Source organism: Nerophis lumbriciformis, linkage group LG18 (assembly GCF_033978685.3).
Source record: "Nerophis lumbriciformis linkage group LG18, RoL_Nlum_v2.1, whole genome shotgun sequence".
Lineage (NCBI taxonomy): Eukaryota > Metazoa > Chordata > Actinopteri > Syngnathiformes > Syngnathidae > Nerophis > Nerophis lumbriciformis.
In genome coordinates, this window is record NC_084565.2 from 43,047 (window position 1) to 62,500 (window position 19,454).

Genomic DNA, 19,454 nt, shown 5'->3' on the forward strand with positions numbered 1-19,454 from the left:
ACATGCTGTTTGCCATCCTCTTCAGATATTGCATACTTTATGAAGCATTTCTTACATATTCCTTATTTTTAAGATCTTAAGTGTTTAATGTGATTTGACTATTTAGTTGACATTCAGTGTGTTCCATGCTTGTGTTGACACTTCCTTTCTACCTTGAAAACAAGAAAAAGAAACAAGAAAGTTTGATCATATTACGCCTATACTGGCTCACCTGCACTGGCTTCCTGTGCACTTAAGATGTGACTTTAAGGTTTTACTACTTACGTATAAAATACTGCACGGTCTAGCTCCGTCCTATCTTGTCCATTGCATTGTACCATATGTCCCGGCAAGAAATCTGCGTTCAAAGAACTCCGGCTTATTAGTGATTCCCAGAGCCCAAAAAAAGTCTGCGGGCTATAGAGCGTTTTCTATTGGGGCTCCAGTACTATGGAATGCCCTCCCGGTAACAATTAGAGATGCTACCTCAGTAGAAGCATTTAAGTCCCATCTTAAAACTCATTTGTATACTCTAGCCTTTAAATAGTCCCCCTGTTAGACCAGTTGATCTGCCGTTTCTTTTCTTTTCTCCTCTGCTCCCCTTTTCCTTGAGGGGCGGCGGGGGTGCACAGGTCCGGTGGCCATGGATGAAGTGCTGGCTGTCCAGAGTCGGGACCCGGGGTGGACCGCTCGCCTGTGCATCGGCAGGGAACATCTCTGCGCTGCTGACCCGTCTCCGCTCGGGATGGTGTCCTGCTGGCCCCACTATGGACTGGACTCTTACTATTATGTTGGATCCACTATGGACTGGACTCTCACAATATTATGTCAGACCCACTCGACATCCATTGCTTTCGGTCTCCCCTAGAGGGGGGGGGTTACCCACATATGCGGTCCTCTCCAAGGTTTCTCATAGTCATTCACATCGACGTCCCACTGGGGTGAGTTTTTCCTTGCCCGTATGTGGGCTTTGTACCGAGGATGTCGTTGTGGCTTGTGCAGCCCTTTGAGACACTTGTGATTTAGGGCTATATAAATAAAGATTGATTGATTGATTGATTGATAGTTGAGGGATTATAATCACAGGAAGCTACATTTCAAATAAAAGGTCATATAATATGAATAATTGTCAATATGGACTGAAACACTGTGTTTAGGCTTTAAGTAACCGTGCACATATAGTTCAATATATCAACAAAACAAGCCACATGGTGTAATTAGTGCACATGGCAATGTGTGCTCTGTGCAGGTGAGGGTAGGCAAAGACCAACTCATTAGTCATACAGACTAGAAAGTGGGTCACCAGAGACTATTTTGTGATATTGTGTCCAGATTGTTTTTCAACTTGGGCCCACTTGAAAGGTTTCAAAAGGAGATTTGGGAAGGAATATTGTGGTGCTGCAGAGCTGACAGTCATGAGTCACACTCAGCTGTCCTACTTTCTAACTCCCAAGGGAATGGACTAGAAACAAAAACTGTTCACAAAGAAATGTTCTTGTTAGCAAAACTACAGGAGCTGCTGACCTGTGAGGGATGCTCAAGCCTCCGTCCACAGCGCCTTTCAGGGCTCCAAACACCTTGTTGCCCGTGGTGGTTCTGGCCATCCCGGCATCCAGGTAGCAGGTGAACGCACCCGGCTGCCCGTCCACGCTTTCCACGTTGAACTCGTCGCCGGTCACCTCTACCTGTCCTTCGTACACTTTGTCCAGACCGAACTTGTTCAGAAGCTGAGGACGTGTGACAACAAGCACAATAAAAGTCTGAGGGGCAATTTGCTTTTGGTCTTAATGTTCAAAAAGAGTAGCAGACCCACATGAATGGTCATCAATAGTAGGTACTGTAGAGGCACGGCTGCAAACCTTATTGGTACTAACAAGACCAGGTGTGTCCAAACTTGCACATTAAAGATGCTAAACCAGTGGTTCTTAACCTTGTTGGAGGTACCGAACCCCAGCAGTTTCATATGCGCATTCACAGAACCCTTCTTTAGTGAAAAATAAAATGTTTTTTTTTCAAATTCAAGACAAAGTTATATGTTTTTTGTAACACTTTAGTATGGGGAACATATTCTAAGTAACAAATACTTAATTTAGAGTTTTTTGGACACTAGGGGAACATATTCTAAGTAACAAAGACTTACTTTAGTTATTTGGTTAGAGTTAGGGCCAGGGTTAGAGGGTTAGGGTTATAATAAGGCCATGCAGAATAAGGCATTAATAAGTACTTAATAATGACTAGTTAAGAGCCAATATGTTACTAATTTGCATGTTAATAAGCAACTAATTAATGGTGAATATGTTCCCCATACTTAAGTGTTACCATGTTTTATTACTGGTGCACAAAATGAAGCGTGCATGAACATCACCTTGTTCAAACAACCAAAACCAACACAGTGCATAAACTCACAACAAATGACACACCTGCAAATCAGTCTGACTTCTGTTGTTGTCGTATCCGTAATACGCCGATAGGGAGAAGTTTGTATTTACATGAGTCAGGTGAGTTTTGACCTCGGCCTAACCCCTGAGCCCGACACACCGAACCCCTAGGGTTCCATCCAACCCAGGTTAAGAACCACTGTGCTAAACCAATGCTAAACTATCAACACATGAGCTGCTTGTTATCCGTGACAAATTAATAAGTAGGGCTGTTAAAAATAAGTGAACTTTTACAACAAATGTAGGATTCATTACGTGTATGTATTGAGATTTGTTTTGCTATCCCTTCCAACAATAACTTTGCTTTTGTGACCAAGCGTTGGGGTCTTTAACTTAATTGAAACCATGCAAGCGAGTTTAAACTACTGGTCATAATTGTGATTAATCCAAATTCAAAAGTATGATTAATCTGATTTTTAAAAATGTAGAGTTTGACAGCATTACCAAGATCTTGATAATGAATTAATTTAATTTGAATGATCAGCTGAGGATCAATAAACAGGCCGCAGGGCTAAATTGGCTGCCTGTCTGCACTTTGGACACCCTTGAACTTTACATGAAAAATGTATAGTTCCTATTAGTAGTTAATATTCATTTAAAAAAGGTTTAGTTATCGATCGTTGGTATAGGTCATTATTGGTGTTAAACTGAAATACACGTTTGTCACTTTGCACTTCAAATATCGCAAGTTCACCACATTAGTTTTTTAAAGCATAATCTACAACATTTTTGAGCTAAAGTAAGCAATTTGAAGCATACAAATTATTAACTATAAATACAAATACCTCAGTAGTATTGGCCAGTAAATCAATTTAGAGCAAGCTGTTCAGTATGGTGGCCAGGGACTGGCTGAGCCTCAAGCAGCATGAGTATATTGATGAAAGTGTCAAAGTGACGTTAGGGTCTTTCATCACTAGAAGGTTCTCCTGTTGAAAAAGGCCTTTAAGTCGTCTACATGTTTTTTATGCCCTACATATTTAAATTCTGGCTATTCTGGCTTTTTCTCATGTTAGCTGTTTTTGCACCAATACAAATTCCTCATGTGTAAACGTACCTGGCAATAAAAGTCAAATCCAATATAGGATTTATAATAAATGATTCCTCTGGCAATCATGTCCAGAAACAATAGCAATAAACAAGACATTGCTGTACACTTTCCAAAGCCGCACATGAGAACGCTGGGGGCATAAAATATTGTGCATACCTAATAATAATAATAATACTCTGTGCCAAACGTCCATCGCCACATCGTGCTTTCAATTTGACAAAAACCTCAATTCATGTTACTGACCTACATTAAGTCTTATTTCTTGTTGTTGGTCACTAAGCAGGACTTCTGCTTACGGGTTAAAGTGCCAGTTTAATGGAAAAATAAATGCTCTTCATAAATGCTACGCTGAAGGGTGTTTCACTGGATCATATCTAATTATATTTCCAATCTGCAAAACATGTAAAAATATCATGCCACAATGCCAGCCGGCCATTTGGAATATTCCTTTGGCAAAAGATCACGGTGCAAGGTGGTCTGCAGTCCCTAGATCAATGATACTGTACATTTGCATTCATTGGAAGGAGATGTTCATCATTCACAACCTCTACTGTACGTAAGACGACAACACATTTGTTTTTCATGCTTTCCAATATCGTAAAAAACTAACAATGGAGTCAACAGGAATCCTCTATTCTGCTCATAAATCTGTAAATAACTATCCAAAACCACCAACAATACTCCATTTATATCAATCAACTATACCAATTTTATAATTCATCAAGTCAAGTCATACAGTCCTACGGTTTTCTGTCATCTTCATTACTGTCCTATAATATGGTCCGCTACAACTAAGTCTGACCTGAACAAACTGCAACTTGTTCAGAACAGAGCGGCTAGACTGCTACTTAAATGTTCTTTGCGCACTAATATTTCATTTATGCATTCACGCCTGTCCTTGTTGTCTGTGGAACAAAAGATGCATTATGTTCTTTATAACTATCATTTCAGATCAATCACCAGATTACTTTTACAAACAGTTTTTAAAATCAACTAACACACATTCATGACACTAGGAATGCCAGCAATGGCTATTTGGCACTTCCTGCTCCCAGGACCAATCTCCTCAAACGTACAGTCATGTATATCATTCTGGAATGGGTTGCCATCTCACATTCATCTATCACAAAGTAAATTGTCATTCAAGACAGCTTTGAAGATACACCTATTGCAGCTGCCCACATGACGTGAATTTTTAATACTGGTTTTAACTAGCTTTTTATCTTATGTTGTATTTTTCCATTGTATAATGTCTGGTAATGCATGTATTCTTTGTATTTTAATTTTGTATGCTCCTATATGGACCCCTGGAAGACTGGCAGTCGCTTTGGCGTCAGCTAATGGGGATCCATTCAATAAACAAATAAAAACTTTTTTAGAAGCGCACTGATCACAAAACTAACTGGCTGCTGTAATGACATTATGCTGCTTCTCCTGAGTAGTTAGTTATTTCTAGATTATAAATCATCCCTCTAGTAGAAAGTTGTGGACTAACTGAGAAATTGGTCAACTTTGACATCCAACGTATGCACAGATGAGGAGAAAGACAAAAAGACACTGAGCAGCAACCTTCTTAACCCTTCATGAGAATTATGATTCATTCTTTGTCTAAATGGGAAGAAAAACATCCCACCAGTCAGCATCCCAGTGAGAGTAGACATTGTACAGTAAGTGATAGTTTTATTACCGTATTTTCCGCACTATTAGCCGCACCTAAAAACCACAAATTTACTCAAAAGCTGACAGTGCGGCTTTTAACCCGGTGCGCTTTATATATGGATAAATATTAAGATTCATTTTCATAAAGTTTCGGTCTCGCAACTTCGGTAAACAGCCGCCATCTTTTTTCCCGGTAGAACAGGAAGCGCTTCTTCTTCTACGCAAGCAACCGCCAAGGTAAGCACCCGCCCCCATAGAACAGGAAGCGCTTCTTCTTCTACTGTAAGCAACCACCCGCCCGCGTAGAAGAAGAAAAAGCACGCGGATATCACCGTACGTTTCATTTCCTTTGTGTGTTTACATCTGTGAAGACCACAAAATGGCTCCTACAAAGCGACAAGGATCTGGTTCATGAAAAGACGCAATCTCTCCATCCGCACACGGATTACTACCGTATTTCACAGCAACTGATATTCCTGTGAACCGCACTGTGGAACGGGAGCACGTACGGTGAATATTCGCACCACAGGGAATGAGAAGTCATCCTTCACTGTGGTTCTAGCTTGCCATGCTAATGAAACTTCCACCCATGGTGATATTCAAAAGGAAGACCTTGCCAAAAGAGACCTTTCCAGCCGGCGTCATCATAAAAGCTAACTCGAAGGGATGGATGAAGAAAAGATGAGCGAGTGGTTAAGGTAAGTTTAAGTTTACGCGAAGAGGCCGGGTGGCTTTTTTCACGCAGCTCTGTCCATGTTGATATACGTATGTTTGTGATTGCACATTTGCGTACATTTTGGGAGTGAACAGAGTTGTTAGAACGCTGGTTTTTAATATATTATTAAAGTTTGACTGACCTATCTGACTGTTTTTTTGACATTCCTTTAGCGCAGTTAGATGCGGCTTACAACACCGGGCGGCTTATAGGTGGACAAAGTTTTGAAATATGCCGTTCATTGAAGGCGCGGCTTTTAACCCAGGGCGCCTTATGGTGCGGAAAATACGGTATGTTTCTATATCTTGCTTAGCACTTAGTACTGCTACATGATGCTTAGTGTTTGACTAAAGCTGCATCTGTTTAGCACACAGCTTCTAAAACTTGGAGATCATCCTCCTTTTATTCAGATGTAAAAATATATGTTTCTGGATCATCATTTGTCCCATAGTAGTCTCTCATCAACTCTGCCATGATTAATGCTGTGTTGAAGGGAACTTTGGTTCCCACTAGAGATGTAACAATTGGTAAACAATAAAAGCTATCAGACAAAGTGGTGTCATACTGGTGTTTGACAGGAGAAAGCCAGCCACAGCCACCATTCGCACCAACATCGAGGGTGACAAGATGGAAGTGTGGGAATATTTCCTCCGATTCTTGTAAAAAATATGAACACCTGGCTCATTTTGCAAAGCATATATTGTTTTTATGACACTATCTGTGATACGAGAGCATTAAAAGGAATGTCGGACATCTGGAGGATTGCTCTTAACTCAGTAAGAATGTTAGCTTCTACCTTGCTAGACGGCCAGCAAGTGTGAGACAAAGTTGTGTGTAAAATAGATTTAACTATCATTTTAGCCAAAGTCCACCAGCTAAACTTTGTCTAAATCAATTAAAATACTTTTTAAAAGGAGTGTCATTTTGCAATGCAATGAAAAAAGCACAACACACTGAACATTAGGCACCAATATCATAATATTAATGATACAATCTATTAGATAGCTAAAATGTTAATCAATAACACAAAGATATGCACTAAGTCTACAGGAGTTATATCAGTGTGCAGCCTTTTTAACATCACAAAATGCTTCTCTCTTTTGAGCAAGATAGTTTTGTCATTACATTGCGTGTTATTGCTATCTTAACTTTCTCTTTTTTTTTATTAATAAAAAATATAACTCGTTTTACTTTGCACTTTCCTTGTCTTTACTTTTAAATGGACTAGTTTAAAAATGTTTGTAGCAGCCTAATGAGCAGCTTAGTTACAGTATAAATCTTTCTTAGCCTAAAAATATCTCAAGCTAAATTCAAATGTTGCCGGCTAAATTAGAGGCACTGAATACATGTACACTTTATAATCAGAGTAATAGTTAAGATGACTAGTCGACTATAAAATGAGTCAGTTCCAGCCTGAATTCCCACATGCACATCTAGGATCACGTGACCACTCATCTCACCAAATGGCTCAGGAATCTGTGAGATTAATATTATTTTGATCATACCTATATACTTGATTGTTTATTTTTAATGTTATAAATCAAATATGATAATCACCTTAACAATTCAACTATTTGATGCACTTTGTTTTGACCCCTGCCTCAACTATAACATCTCGTCACTGGTAAGCTGTTGACATGAGCAATGTGAAAAGCAGCAACTAAAAAGGGACGTCTGCTAAATTGCTACCCACCCATCCATCCATTTTCTACCGCTGCTCCCTTTTGGGGTTGCGGGGGGTGCCGGAGCCTATCTCAGCTGCATTCGGGCAGAAGGCGGAGTACACCCTGGACAAGTCGCCATCTCATCGCAGGGCCAACACAGATAGACAACATTCACACACTAAGGACCATTTAGTGTTGCCAATCAACTTGTCCCCAGGTGCATGTCTTTGGAGGTGGGAGCGGCCTATCCCCAGGTGCATGTCTTTGGAGGTGGGAGGAAGCCAGAGTAGAACCCACACAGTCACGGGGAGAACATGCAACTCAGGACCTTCGTATTGTGATGCATATGCACTAACCCCTGTGCAACCATGCTGCCCGCTACCAGACACCTGCAAGGCTAACGCTGACTTCTGTTAGCGTCCCTTGTTGAGACTGTACAGTTTGCAATTAGCCTTGCTACCAGACACCAGGCTAATTGTAGGGCTGCAACAACTAATCGATTAAATCAAAGATTATAAAAATAGTTGGCGATTAATTTAGTCATCGATTCGTTGGATCTATGCTATGCGCTGAGGCTACGTTTTTTTTTTTTTTTTTTAAATCCTTTATTTTTAACTGCAACATTTACAAACGGCTGAGAAACAATAATCAAAAAAAGTACAAAACAGCGCCAGGGCGGCGCTGAGGCTACGTCTCATGAGGTGGCAGTAAGCCAGCCAATGTGTCAAGTGCAGCTCACGTGACGACACTGTCTCCTTTGCCTAAACATTTGAAAAATGGCGGAGGAAAACAGTTCAGCGGAGAAACATCTTGAGGTTATTGCTTCAATAGAGAAAAGTGTACGACCTAGGTCGTCAAAGTGTGGGAACACTTTACTTTAAAGACTTCAGAGAAGACAGTTTCCTGCAAAATGGCACGGAAGTACAACATTGCTTCTGGAGCACCTGAAGAGGAATCATATTGGAGCCATGGATGAAGGGAAGAACTCACGATACGTAACTTTTTAAGTTCATAGTCCGGGTACATTGATCCGTTGTCTCCGTCTTTGTGTGTTTTTAATATTTTGTTAACAAGGAGATTTTTTTAAGGAAGTGAAGCAGCAACTGTTGTGTATTAACTTTCAGAGTGTTAGGAACTTCTTGGAGAGTGCATTTTCTGTTTTGAGTCGCAACAGGCATTCATGAGTTAATCTTTTTTGTGAGTAACGTTAACGTTATGCCTTTGTTGCAACGCGGGGCTGATAATGTGTCTCCGGCACATTTGACTCCGTTTTGAGAGAAAACGCACGGTTACCAATTTCGAAATAGACCCAATGGACAGAAATATCTCAGGTTGGTTTCATAATGGATCAATGTAGCCGGGCCTGATAAAGCTATATAAATATATTTAGATTTGAGTGACGCTTTAGTATAACTAAACGTTATGAAGGTGCTGGAATATTTCATGCTATTATTCAGAGGCAGCCTAAAATGAATCATTTATTATTCACAACAGAAATGTGTACAATATCTGATTCAGTTCTGATCTGATGAGTTACATTTCTGTGTTATTATTGCTGTATGCTGCACCCCCAATGTCTATTTATTTGGCAAGTTGAAAGAACATGGTGCCAGTATGCTGTTTTTTTCCCAATAAAATACTGGAAAGGATAGAAATGTAGTTTGTCTCTTTTATCCGATTATTAATTGATTAATCGAAGTAATAATCTACAGATTAATCGATTATCAAATTAGTTGTTAGTTGCAGCCCTAGCTAATTGCAAACTGTACAACCTCAACAAGGGACACTAACAGAAGTCGACGTTGCAGAACTTTTTAAGCTGGGGTACGTGGCATTCAAAGCCGACTCAATACGTACTCTGCGAGCCATCAGCAAACCGGTGCAGTAGGCCGCCGCGTAGTTGGTCAGGCCCACGGAGACGCCGTATTTGGGCAGCTCGTGCGAGTAGGCGGCGCACACGATCATGTCGCCCTCAATCTTGGCATAGGCAACCTGCAACATGACAAGAAAGGTTTTTATTTAGGGCGATCGCTGTGGACGGGTACACATAAGCCGTCTCCATGGCAACCCCGACGCTCACCTGGCAGATGATGTCCCTGTTGGTGAAGCGGACGATCATGCGGTACTTGGGTGTGTTGTACTTGTTCTTATCTTGGACCACCAGGCGCTTGCGGGCAAAGTAGTCCGTTTTCCCCTCTAGGAGAAGCACAAACAATAGTTTACGCTGTGAATGAAGGGAGCTCCATGGCTGATGATTTTACCTCTCCTCCTGCGGAACTTGACCTGATATCTCTTGAAGTAGGCCTTGTTCTTCACCACTTTGACAAAACCCTGCATGGATTACAGGAGACAAGTTAGTGTCACTCTGACAAAAGCCTGCATGGAGGACAGGAGACAAGTTAGTGTCACTTTGACAAAACACAGGACACAAGTTAGTGTCACTAACAAAAGCCTGCATGGAGGACAGGAGACAAGTTAGTGTCACTTTGACAAAACACAGGACACAAGTTAGTGTCACTAACAAAAGCCTGCATGGAGGACAGGAGACAAGTTAGTGTCACTTTGACAAAACGCAGGACACAAGTTAGTGTCACCAACTAAAGCCTGCATGGAGGACAGGAGACAAGTTAGTTAGTGTCACTAACAAAAGCCTGCATGGAGGACAGGAGACAAGTTAGTTAGTGTCACTTTAACAAAAGCCTGCATGGAGGACACGTTAGCTTGTTAGTGTCACTAGCTAACGTTAGCATCACTTGCTAACTTTAGCATGTAGCTCTTTTGGCGGGGCGAGCAACTAACAAGCTAAATGACATGTTGTGTCACGGAGTTGCACATAAGCGGAGATATTTGCGTGACAAGATCGCGGGGAAAGTGTAAACATGTCACCAAAAGTGGTGCGTTTACGGGAGTCATTGGGCCACGTTTAGGACGGCGCCGGCTGAGCGCAACTCGACACAATCTACGTTCATCGTTCACACATCCGCGTGTTTTACCACTGCGAACACCACCGAGAACAGCATGGACGTCTTCGGTGCGTACGGGGAGACATATTGGAAGGGTTACGAACCATTTTGGCAGTCTTTTGGCCTCCTTACGAAGGAGCCCGGAGTCAAAGACCGAGGATTGACTCCGCTGCACGGGAGAAAAGGAAGGCTGGGAGTACGCATGCGCAGTAAATAGGTTGCCACAGGATGACAGGCCGCGGTGGTGTGATGCTCAGATTGGCGCTCTGCCCCCTAGCGAGTCGGCGTGGTGTTGCCCCACCACGACCACCAGAAACCTGCTTCTTTTTAACAATAATATTTATTTTGAACAATAATATTTCATAATGATAAGAAAAATAGCAATCACAATTTAGTGAGACATTCACCATTTATTAATGAACTGTACAGTTCTGTCAGATAATTGCTCCATGTATTTCCTCATTTATCAATTCATCTGTAATATAGATAAGCTTTATTATACCACATATGAGTGTGAATGTTGTCTGTCTATCTGTGTTGGCCCTATGATGAGGTGGCGACTTGTCCAGGGTGTACCCCGCGTCCCCGCCTTCCGCCCTAATGCAGCTGAGATAGGCTCCGGCACCCCCGCCACCCCAAAAGGGACAAGCGGTAGCAAATGGATGGATGGACATCGAAATTGAGGTGTTGTCCTAAAATACAAGGTGGCTATTGCTACACGAAACCATCAGCAAGCTAAATCAAAAGCAAATTAATCAGCAGAAAAGGTGAATAGTGAAGAATGAATAAATAAGTGACTATGAGTACATGAATATTTATACAATACACATACAAAGTATTGTCCATTAATGAGGTATCTCTTAGTGTTGGAGTCTGGAAAGAATATAATAGATGTACAGGAATTTACAAAAGACTCTTTGTTTACACATTTGTGCACGTGTTGATGTTAGTCACCCATAAATGTATACATCGTGTGACTTGTGTTGATCCAGAGATTTAAGTGCTGGCAAAAAAAAATGGATATATGACTTATTTTTAACATACTTGAGTATTCTAAAGTTAAAAAAAATTATGTATATATATATATATATATATATATATATATATATATATATATATATATATATATATATATATATATATATATAGTTTTGCTTATTGACATATATATATATATATGTATATATATATATATGTATATATGTATATATATATATATATATATATATATATATATATATATATATATAACTATTTATATACATTCATATATATATACATCATATATACAGTATATGTATTTATATGTGTATATCAGTGACGTGCGGTGAGGTTGATGGCTGGTGAGGCACTGACTTCATCACAGTCAGATTTACAAACATATGAACCCTAAAGAGTATCTTATTCACCATTTGACTGGCAGCAGTTAACGGGTTATGTTTAAAAGCTCATACCAGCATTCTTCCCTGCTTGGCACTCAGCATCAAGGCTTGGAATTGGGGGTTAAATCACCAACAATTATTCCCGGGCGCGGCGCCGCTGCTGCCCACTGCTCCCCTCACCTCCCAGGGGGTGATCAAGGGGATGGGTCAAATGCAGAGGACAAATTTCACCACACCTAGTGTGTGTGTGACAATCATTGGTACTTTAACTTAACTTTAACTTTACACATACAAACTGTAGCACACAAAAAAGCACATTTAATAAAAAAAAAAACGTTATTATGGTCTTACCTTTACTTATAAGTGCGGGAACAGTGGCGTTGGTGTTGGAGGAGTTGTGAATGAATGAAATATGAAATCCGTGCTGCAGTCTGCAGGTGTACCTAATGTTGTGTCCCTGCAGTCGTTCACGGCTCCTCCGGCGCGAGCAATGCTGTTTTTGCACTTTTTGGCTTCTTGTTAAGTGACTTTTTTTGGATGGATTCGGTCTTGCACGTGGAGGGTTTGGGTGTGGGCTTTGGTTGGTGTGGCGCTCCCGTCGGGGGGTGCAGTCTGCGGCGAAGGTGCCTTAACCGGCACCAGAAGGCGGGGCTACACGAGCCTCAGCCAGTGCGTCTTCGCAGCAGTTTTATAATCGCTCAGCACAAGAAATACTTTACACACATACAGTTGTTGACAAAATACACTGTACATTATATACCTCAGCTAACTAAACTATGGAAATGTATAATATAGTTCATATAGCAATACGGTCTCACTGCACAGCAGGCCAGCAGTTAGCCGAGTCATTGCGCAATCCATGGTGAGGCACAATTGAGTGACGTGCCTCAACTGGCTGCTGCCTCACCGCACCGTCTCTTCTCAGTATTTGAACGGCAAATGTGAAAATTCAGCGATTTTGAATAAAAATAATCTAAAACTGGTGAAGTTAAATGGAAAATAACTTTATAGTATAATCACTGGATACATATAACAATTTAATTTTTTTTTTTTCTTTTTACATTTTTTTTCTTTCCATGATGGCACCTGCCTCTAGTGACCGCACGTCACTGGTGTATATATATATGTATTTATGTATATACTGTATGTATAATTAAAAATGTGTTTTAATCTTTAGAATTCAAGATTCAAGATGCTTTATTATTGTCCATTCTTTAACATGTACAAGACACATAACAACTGAAATGACATTTTGGGCACAGTCCCACTAAGAGCAGACATACGTTACAAGGGGGACAAGACGGGACCGCCAACGGATCAGCCACTTACGGAGCTCCTTAAAAAAGGTGGGAAAAAGGTGACATTGGGAAAGGGGGAAGAGTAAAAAAAGTATCAGTCTAAGTCTGGACCCTCGGGAGGGGTCCAGACTGAGTCCAAGGAAAAAACCTCACATACTGTAGCATAGCACACATAAACATGATGCATGTAATCACAACAACTCGCTATACAGCGCTACTCAGCCGCCCACAACCCCGAAGAGGAATTGAGCAGTGGTGAAGGTGTTGATTGGGGAAGGGGCGGGTGCGTGCATGTATGCCCAATTAACTTGGGTGAGATGTTGAAATGTTTTTGTGGACTGGGGCCGATCTCAAAGTTCGACACCAGGTGTTATTGAAAAAAAAAAGAAGGTCAAAAGCGTCCATCGTTGAGGAGTCCTCGAGGGAGTTTTTCAGATCAGCCTGATCCTGATAGCATCAAGGCCATTCGAGGGAGTCAAATCGTAGATTAAGAGGTTGTTTTCTTCGAGCAGTCAAAACAATGACATTCCTGCTCTGTGTCCGTGCTGGCTCTCTCAAGTTCAATTTAATTCTTCCTTCTCAGCAAGCTTCTCCATGATGAGATCCATTTCGCGATTCAAATCAGAAATCGCTCCAGTCTGTGTTCCCACAGCCCGACCCAATCCTTCCAATTGCAATGAACAGCCGTTGGGCTCCTTAAGTGGCTGCCATCGTCTTACGAATTTGACGATAGACCAGAGCAATGCCCAGCCCAATCAGCAGGTGCCCCGCGATCACGCTTCCAAATAGGTAGATGTCTTCCACTTCCTCGATGGAAAGGACTGAGAGGCACATGATTCTCCATTCATCCCAGGAGTCTCTCACGTACCCCGCAGCAATGGTTCCATCAGGGCAGCCAGGCTCCCCTGAACCTCTTTTCCTTGTCGAAAAGACTTTGTCAATTGCGTCGAGAGTCCAGCTGACCATATCCATATTTGAAGTTTAGATTAGAGGACAGCGCAAAGAAAGAGGCTTCAAAAAAGTTCAGACAGGACAAGGACACAAGAAAGCAAGTAGGGAAGGAGGGAGCGGAGAAAAATGCAACCGCCCTCACCAAGAGGCAAGACAGAAAGGGACCTTTAGAATTCCCCTCAAGTATTTATTTATATATATTTATATATATATATATATATATATATATATTTATATATATATATATATATATATATATACATATATATATATATATATATATATATATATATATATATATATATATATATATATATATATATATATATATATATATATATGTATATATATATATATATATATATATATATATATATATATATATATATATATATATATATATATATATATATATATATATATATATACATATATATATATATATATATATATATATATATATATATATATATATATATATATATATATATATATATATATATATATATATAGGATGTTGTATTTGTGTTGTAGAATATTGGTTGTGAAATGAGCAGATTTCAATGTCAAATGAAGGTGACAACCTGACATTGATGAAACAAAAATATGGAGTTCCGATGTTGGTCAGGACCTAATAGTTGCTGAAGGTCAGGACCCAAAGGTCAGGACCTAAAAGTTGCTGAAGGTCAGGACCCAAAGGTCAGGACCTAAAAGTTGCTGAAGGTCAGGACCTAATAGCTGCTGAAGGTCAGGACCTAATAGTTGCTGAAGGTCAGGACCCAAAGGTCAGGACCTAAAAGTTGCTGAAGGTCAGGACCTAATAGCTGCTGAAGGTCAGGACCTAATAGTTGCTGAAGGTCAGGACCTAATAGTTGCTGAAGGTCAGGGCCTAAAGGTCAAGACGTAATAGTTACTGAAGGTCAGGACCTAATAGTTGCTGAAGGTCAGGGCCTAAAGGTCAAGACGTAATAGTTGCTGAAGGTCAGGACCTAATAGTTGCTGAAGGTCAGGACCTAATAGTTGCTGAAGGTCAGGGCCTAAACGTCAAGACGTAATAGTTGCTGAAGGTCAGGACCTAATAGTTGCTGAAGGTCAAGACGTAATAGTTGCTGAAAGTCAGGACCTAATAGTTGCTGAAGGTCAGGACCTAATAGTTGCTGAAGGTCAGGGCCTAAAGGTCAAGACGTAATAGTTGCTGAAGGTCAGGACCTAATAGTTGCTGAAGGTCAGGACCTAATAGTTGCTGAAGGCCAGGACCTAAAGGTCAGGACTTAATAGTTGCTGAAGGTCAGGACCTAAAGGCCAGGACCTAATAGTTGCTGAAGGTCAGGACCTAAAGGTCAGGACCTAATAGTTACTGAAGGTCAGGACCTAAAGGTCAAGACGTAATAGTTGCTGAAGGTCAGGACCTAAAGGTCAGGACCTAATGGTCAGGACCTAATAGTTGCTGAAGGTCAGGACCTAAAAGTCAGGACCTAATAGTTGCTGAAGGTCAGGACCTAACCTAAAGGTCAGGACCTAATGGTCAGGACCTAATAGTTGCTGAAGGTCAGGACCTAATAGTTGCTGAAGGTTAGGACCTAAAAGGACAAGTTGTGAAGGTTGTTTCAATGTCTGCTGGCTGTGTAGCAACACAAGTATTAGCTTTCTGACAGCTGCTAGTGTTACTAGTCTTTCTCCTGGTGTTACTAGTCTTCCTCTTGGTGTTACTAGTCTTCCTCCTAGTGTCACTAGTCTTCATACTTGCCAACCCTCCTGATTTTCCCAGGAGACTCCCGAATTTCAGTGCCCCTCCCGAAAACCTCCCAGGGCAACCATTCTCCCGAATGTCTCCCGATTTCCACCCGGACAACAATTTTGGGGGCGTGCCTTAAAGGCACTGTCTTTAACGTCCTCTACAACCTGTCGTCACTTCGGCTTTTCCTCCATACGAACAGCGTGCCGGCCAAGTCACATAATATTGCGGCTTTTCACACACACAAGTGAATGCAAGGCATGCTTGGTCAACAGCCATACAAGTCACACTGAGGGTGACCGTAAAAACAAGTTTAACACTGTTACAAATATGCGCCACACTGTGAACCCACACCAAACAAGAATGACAAACACATTTCGGGAGAACATCCGCACCGTAGCACAACATAAAAACAACAGAAAATTTACCCAGAAGCCCTTGCAGCACTACCTCTTCCAGGACGCTACAATATACACCCCTTGCCTCCCCCAACCCCTCCCAACCCACCCTCCACCCTCCCCATCTCCCGAATTCGGAGGTCTCAAGGTTGGCAAGTATGCGAGTCTTCCTCCTGGTGTCACTAGTCTTCCTCTTGGTGTTACTAGTCTTCCTCCTGGTGTCACTAGTCTTCCTCTTGGTGTTACTAGTCTTCCTCCTGGTGTCACTAATCTTCCTCTTGGTGTTAGTAGTCTTCCTCCTGGTGTCACTAGTCTTCCTCTTGGTGTTACTAGTCTTCCTCCTGGTGTCACTAGTCTTCCTCTTGGTGTTACTAGTCTTCCTCTTGGTGTCACTAGTCTTCCTCTTGGTGTTACTAGTCTTCCTCCTGGTGTTACTAGTCTTCCTCTTGGTGTCACTAGTCTTCCTCCTGGTGTCACTAGTCTTCCTCTTGGTGTCACTAGTCTTCCTCTTGGTGTTACTAGTCTTCCTCCTGGTGTCACTAGTCTTCCTCTTGGTGTTACTAGTCTTCCTCCTGGTGTCACTAGTCTTCCTCCTGGTGTTACTAGTCTTCCTCTTGGTGTTAATAGTCTTCTTCCTGGTGTCACTAGTCTTCCTCCTGGTGTCACTAGTCTTCCTCCTGGTGTCACTAGTCTTCCTCTTGGTGTTAATAGTCTTCTTCCTGGTGTCACTAGTCTTCCTCCTGGTGTCACTAGTCTTCCTCCTGGTGTTACTAGTCTTCCTCTTGGTGTTAGTAGTCTTTCTCCTGTTGTTACTAGTCTACCTCCTGGTGTCACTAGTCTTCCTCCTGGTGTTACTAGTCTTCCTCATTGTGTTACTAGTCTTCCTCCTGGTGTTAGTAGTATTCCTCTTGGTGTCACTAGTCTTCCTCCTGGTGTTACTAGTCTTCCTCTTGGTGTTAGTAGTCTTCCTCTTGGTGTTACTAGTCTACCTCATGGTGTCACTAGTCTTCCTCCTGGTGTTACTAGTCTTCTTCATGGAGTTACTAGTCTTCCTCCTGGTGTTACTAGTCTTCCCCTTGGTTTCACTAGTCTTCCTCCTGGTGTTACTAGTCTTCCTCCTGGTGTCACTAGTCTTCCTCTTGGTGTTAGTAGTCTTCCTCCTGGTGTTACTAGTCTTCCTCTTGGTGTCACTAGTCTTCCTCCTGGTGTTACTAGTCTTCATCTTGGTGTTAGTAGTCTTCCTCTTGGTGTTACTAGTCTACCTCATGGTGTCACTAGTCTTCCTCCTGGTGTTACTAGTCTTCTTCATGGAGTTACTAGTCTTCCTCCTGGTGTTACTAGTCTTCCCCTTGGTTTCACTAGTCTTCCTCCTGGTGTTACTAGTCTTCCTCCTGGTGTCACTAGTCTTCCTCTTGGTGTTAGTAGTCTTCCTCCTGGTGTTACTAGTCTTCCTCTTGGTGTTAGTAGTCTTTCTCCTGTTGTTACTAGTCTACCTCCTGGTGTCACTAGTCTTCCTCCTGGTGTTACTAGTCTTCCTCATTGTGTTACTAGTCTTCCTCCTGGTGTTAGTAGTCTTCCTCTTGGTGTCACTAGTCTTCCTCCTGGTGTTACTAGTCTTCCTCTTGGTGTTAGTAGTCTTCCTCTTGGTGTTACTAGTCTACCTCCTGGTGTCACTAGTCTTCCTCCTGGTGTTACTAGTCTTCTTCATGGAGTTACTAGTCTTCCTCCTGGTGTTACTAGTCTTCCCCTTGGTTTCACTAGTCTTCTTCATGGAGTTACTAGTCTTCCTCCTGGTGTTACTAGTCTTCCCCTTGGTTTCACTAGTCTTCCTCCTGGTGTTACTAGTCTTCCTCCTGGTGTCACTAGTCTTCCTCTTGGTGTTAGTAGTCTTCCTCCTGGTGTTACTAGTCTTCCTCCTGGTGTCACTAGTCTTCCTCTTGGTGTTAGTAGTCTTCCTCCTGGTGTTACTAGTCTTCCTCTTGGTGTCACTAGTCTTCCTTCTGGTGTTACTAGTCTTCCTCCTGGTGTTACTAGTCTTCCTCTTGGTGTGACTAGTCTTCCTCCTGATGCAGCAGGAGTAGTTAGGGTTAGATGTGACTAGTCTTCCTCCTGGTGCAGCAGGAGTAGTTAGGGTTAGATGTGACTAGTGTTCCTCCCGATGTAGCAGGATTGGTTAGGGTTAGATATGACTAGTTTTCCTCATGATGCAGCAGGAGCGGTTAGTGTTAGATGTGACTAGTCAGCAGGAGTGGTTAGTGTTAGATGTGACTAGTCAGCAGGAGTGGGGTTAGGGTTAGATGTGACTAGTCTTTCTCCTGATGCAGCAGGAGTAGTTAGGGTTCGATGTGACTAGTCTTCCTTCTGGTGCTGTAGGAGTAGATAGGGTTAGATTTGACTAGTCTTCCTCCTGGTGCAGCAGGAGTAGTTAAGGTTAGATGTGACTAGTCTTCCTCCTGGTGCAGCAGGAGTAGTTAAGGTTAGATGTGACTAGTCTTCCTCCTGATGGAGCAGGAGTAGTTAGGGTTAGATGTGACGAGTGTTCCTTCTGATGCAGCAGGATTGGTTAGGGTTAGATGTGACTAGTCTTCCTCCTGGTGCAGCAGGAGTACTTAGGGTTAGATGTGACTAGTCTTCCTCCTGATGCAGCAGGATTGGTTAGGTTTAGATGTGACTAGTCAGCAGGAGTAGTTAGGGTTAGATGTGACTAGTCTTCCTCCTGATGCAGCAGGAGTGGTTAGTGTTAGATGTGAGTAGTCAGCAGGAGTGGTTAGGGTTAGATGTGACTAGTCAGCAGGAGTGGTTAGTGTTAGACGTGACTAGTCAGCAGGAGTGGTGTACAGCACAAAAGACGTGCGTCAGCGTCCAACCAGAAAGGTGGCTTTCAGGTGTGTTGGTATGCACACGGAGGTGTGAGTCACGTCTCCACCACACCACCTTGTGTTGCTGTTTTCTCCTCCGCTAACACAAACTTATTGATTTTTCTCTCCCAACTTGGATTGAAGTCACCAATCAAGACAGGATGGCTTGACTGAAGCGTTCCAACTCTTTGTTCCTGCCAATGAAGTTCAGGTAGGACTCTCTTAATAGCAGACAAGTACGACTCTCTTGATAGCAGACAAGTACGACTCTCTTGATAGCAGACAAGTACGACTCGGTTTCAGGGAGAGTGAGTCGTGCTGAAAAACGTTTTCCACTGAGGGCCACACACCGACCAATCAAAGGAT

At 42.0% G+C, this 19,454-nt stretch overlaps 2 protein-coding genes across 2 annotated transcripts in view; one reads left to right on the forward strand and one right to left on the reverse strand.

Annotated features, from left to right (window-relative positions):
- LOC133617492 (large ribosomal subunit protein uL18A) overlaps positions 1 to 10,702 on the reverse strand; it is a 13,574-nt gene extending 2,872 nt beyond the window's left edge. Inside the window, exons 1-5 of the mRNA XM_061977425.1 lie at positions 10,571 to 10,702; positions 9,765 to 9,834; positions 9,584 to 9,699; positions 9,361 to 9,495; positions 1,504 to 1,706 (exon numbers count right to left, since the gene is read on the reverse strand). Coding sequence (XP_061833409.1) covers positions 1,504 to 1,706; positions 9,361 to 9,495; positions 9,584 to 9,699; positions 9,765 to 9,834; positions 10,571 to 10,573 — 527 coding nt within the window. The 5' untranslated portion in view covers positions 10,574 to 10,702. The remainder of the gene's footprint in view (positions 1 to 1,503; positions 1,707 to 9,360; positions 9,496 to 9,583; positions 9,700 to 9,764; positions 9,835 to 10,570) is intronic.
- An 8,452-nt stretch (positions 10,703 to 19,154) lies between these two features.
- Positions 19,155 to 19,454, forward strand: part of evi5b (ecotropic viral integration site 5b) — an 86,403-nt gene continuing 86,103 nt past the window's right edge. The window contains exon 1 of the mRNA XM_061977428.1: positions 19,155 to 19,299. The gene's annotated coding sequence lies outside the window, so the exon portion shown is untranslated. The remainder of the gene's footprint in view (positions 19,300 to 19,454) is intronic.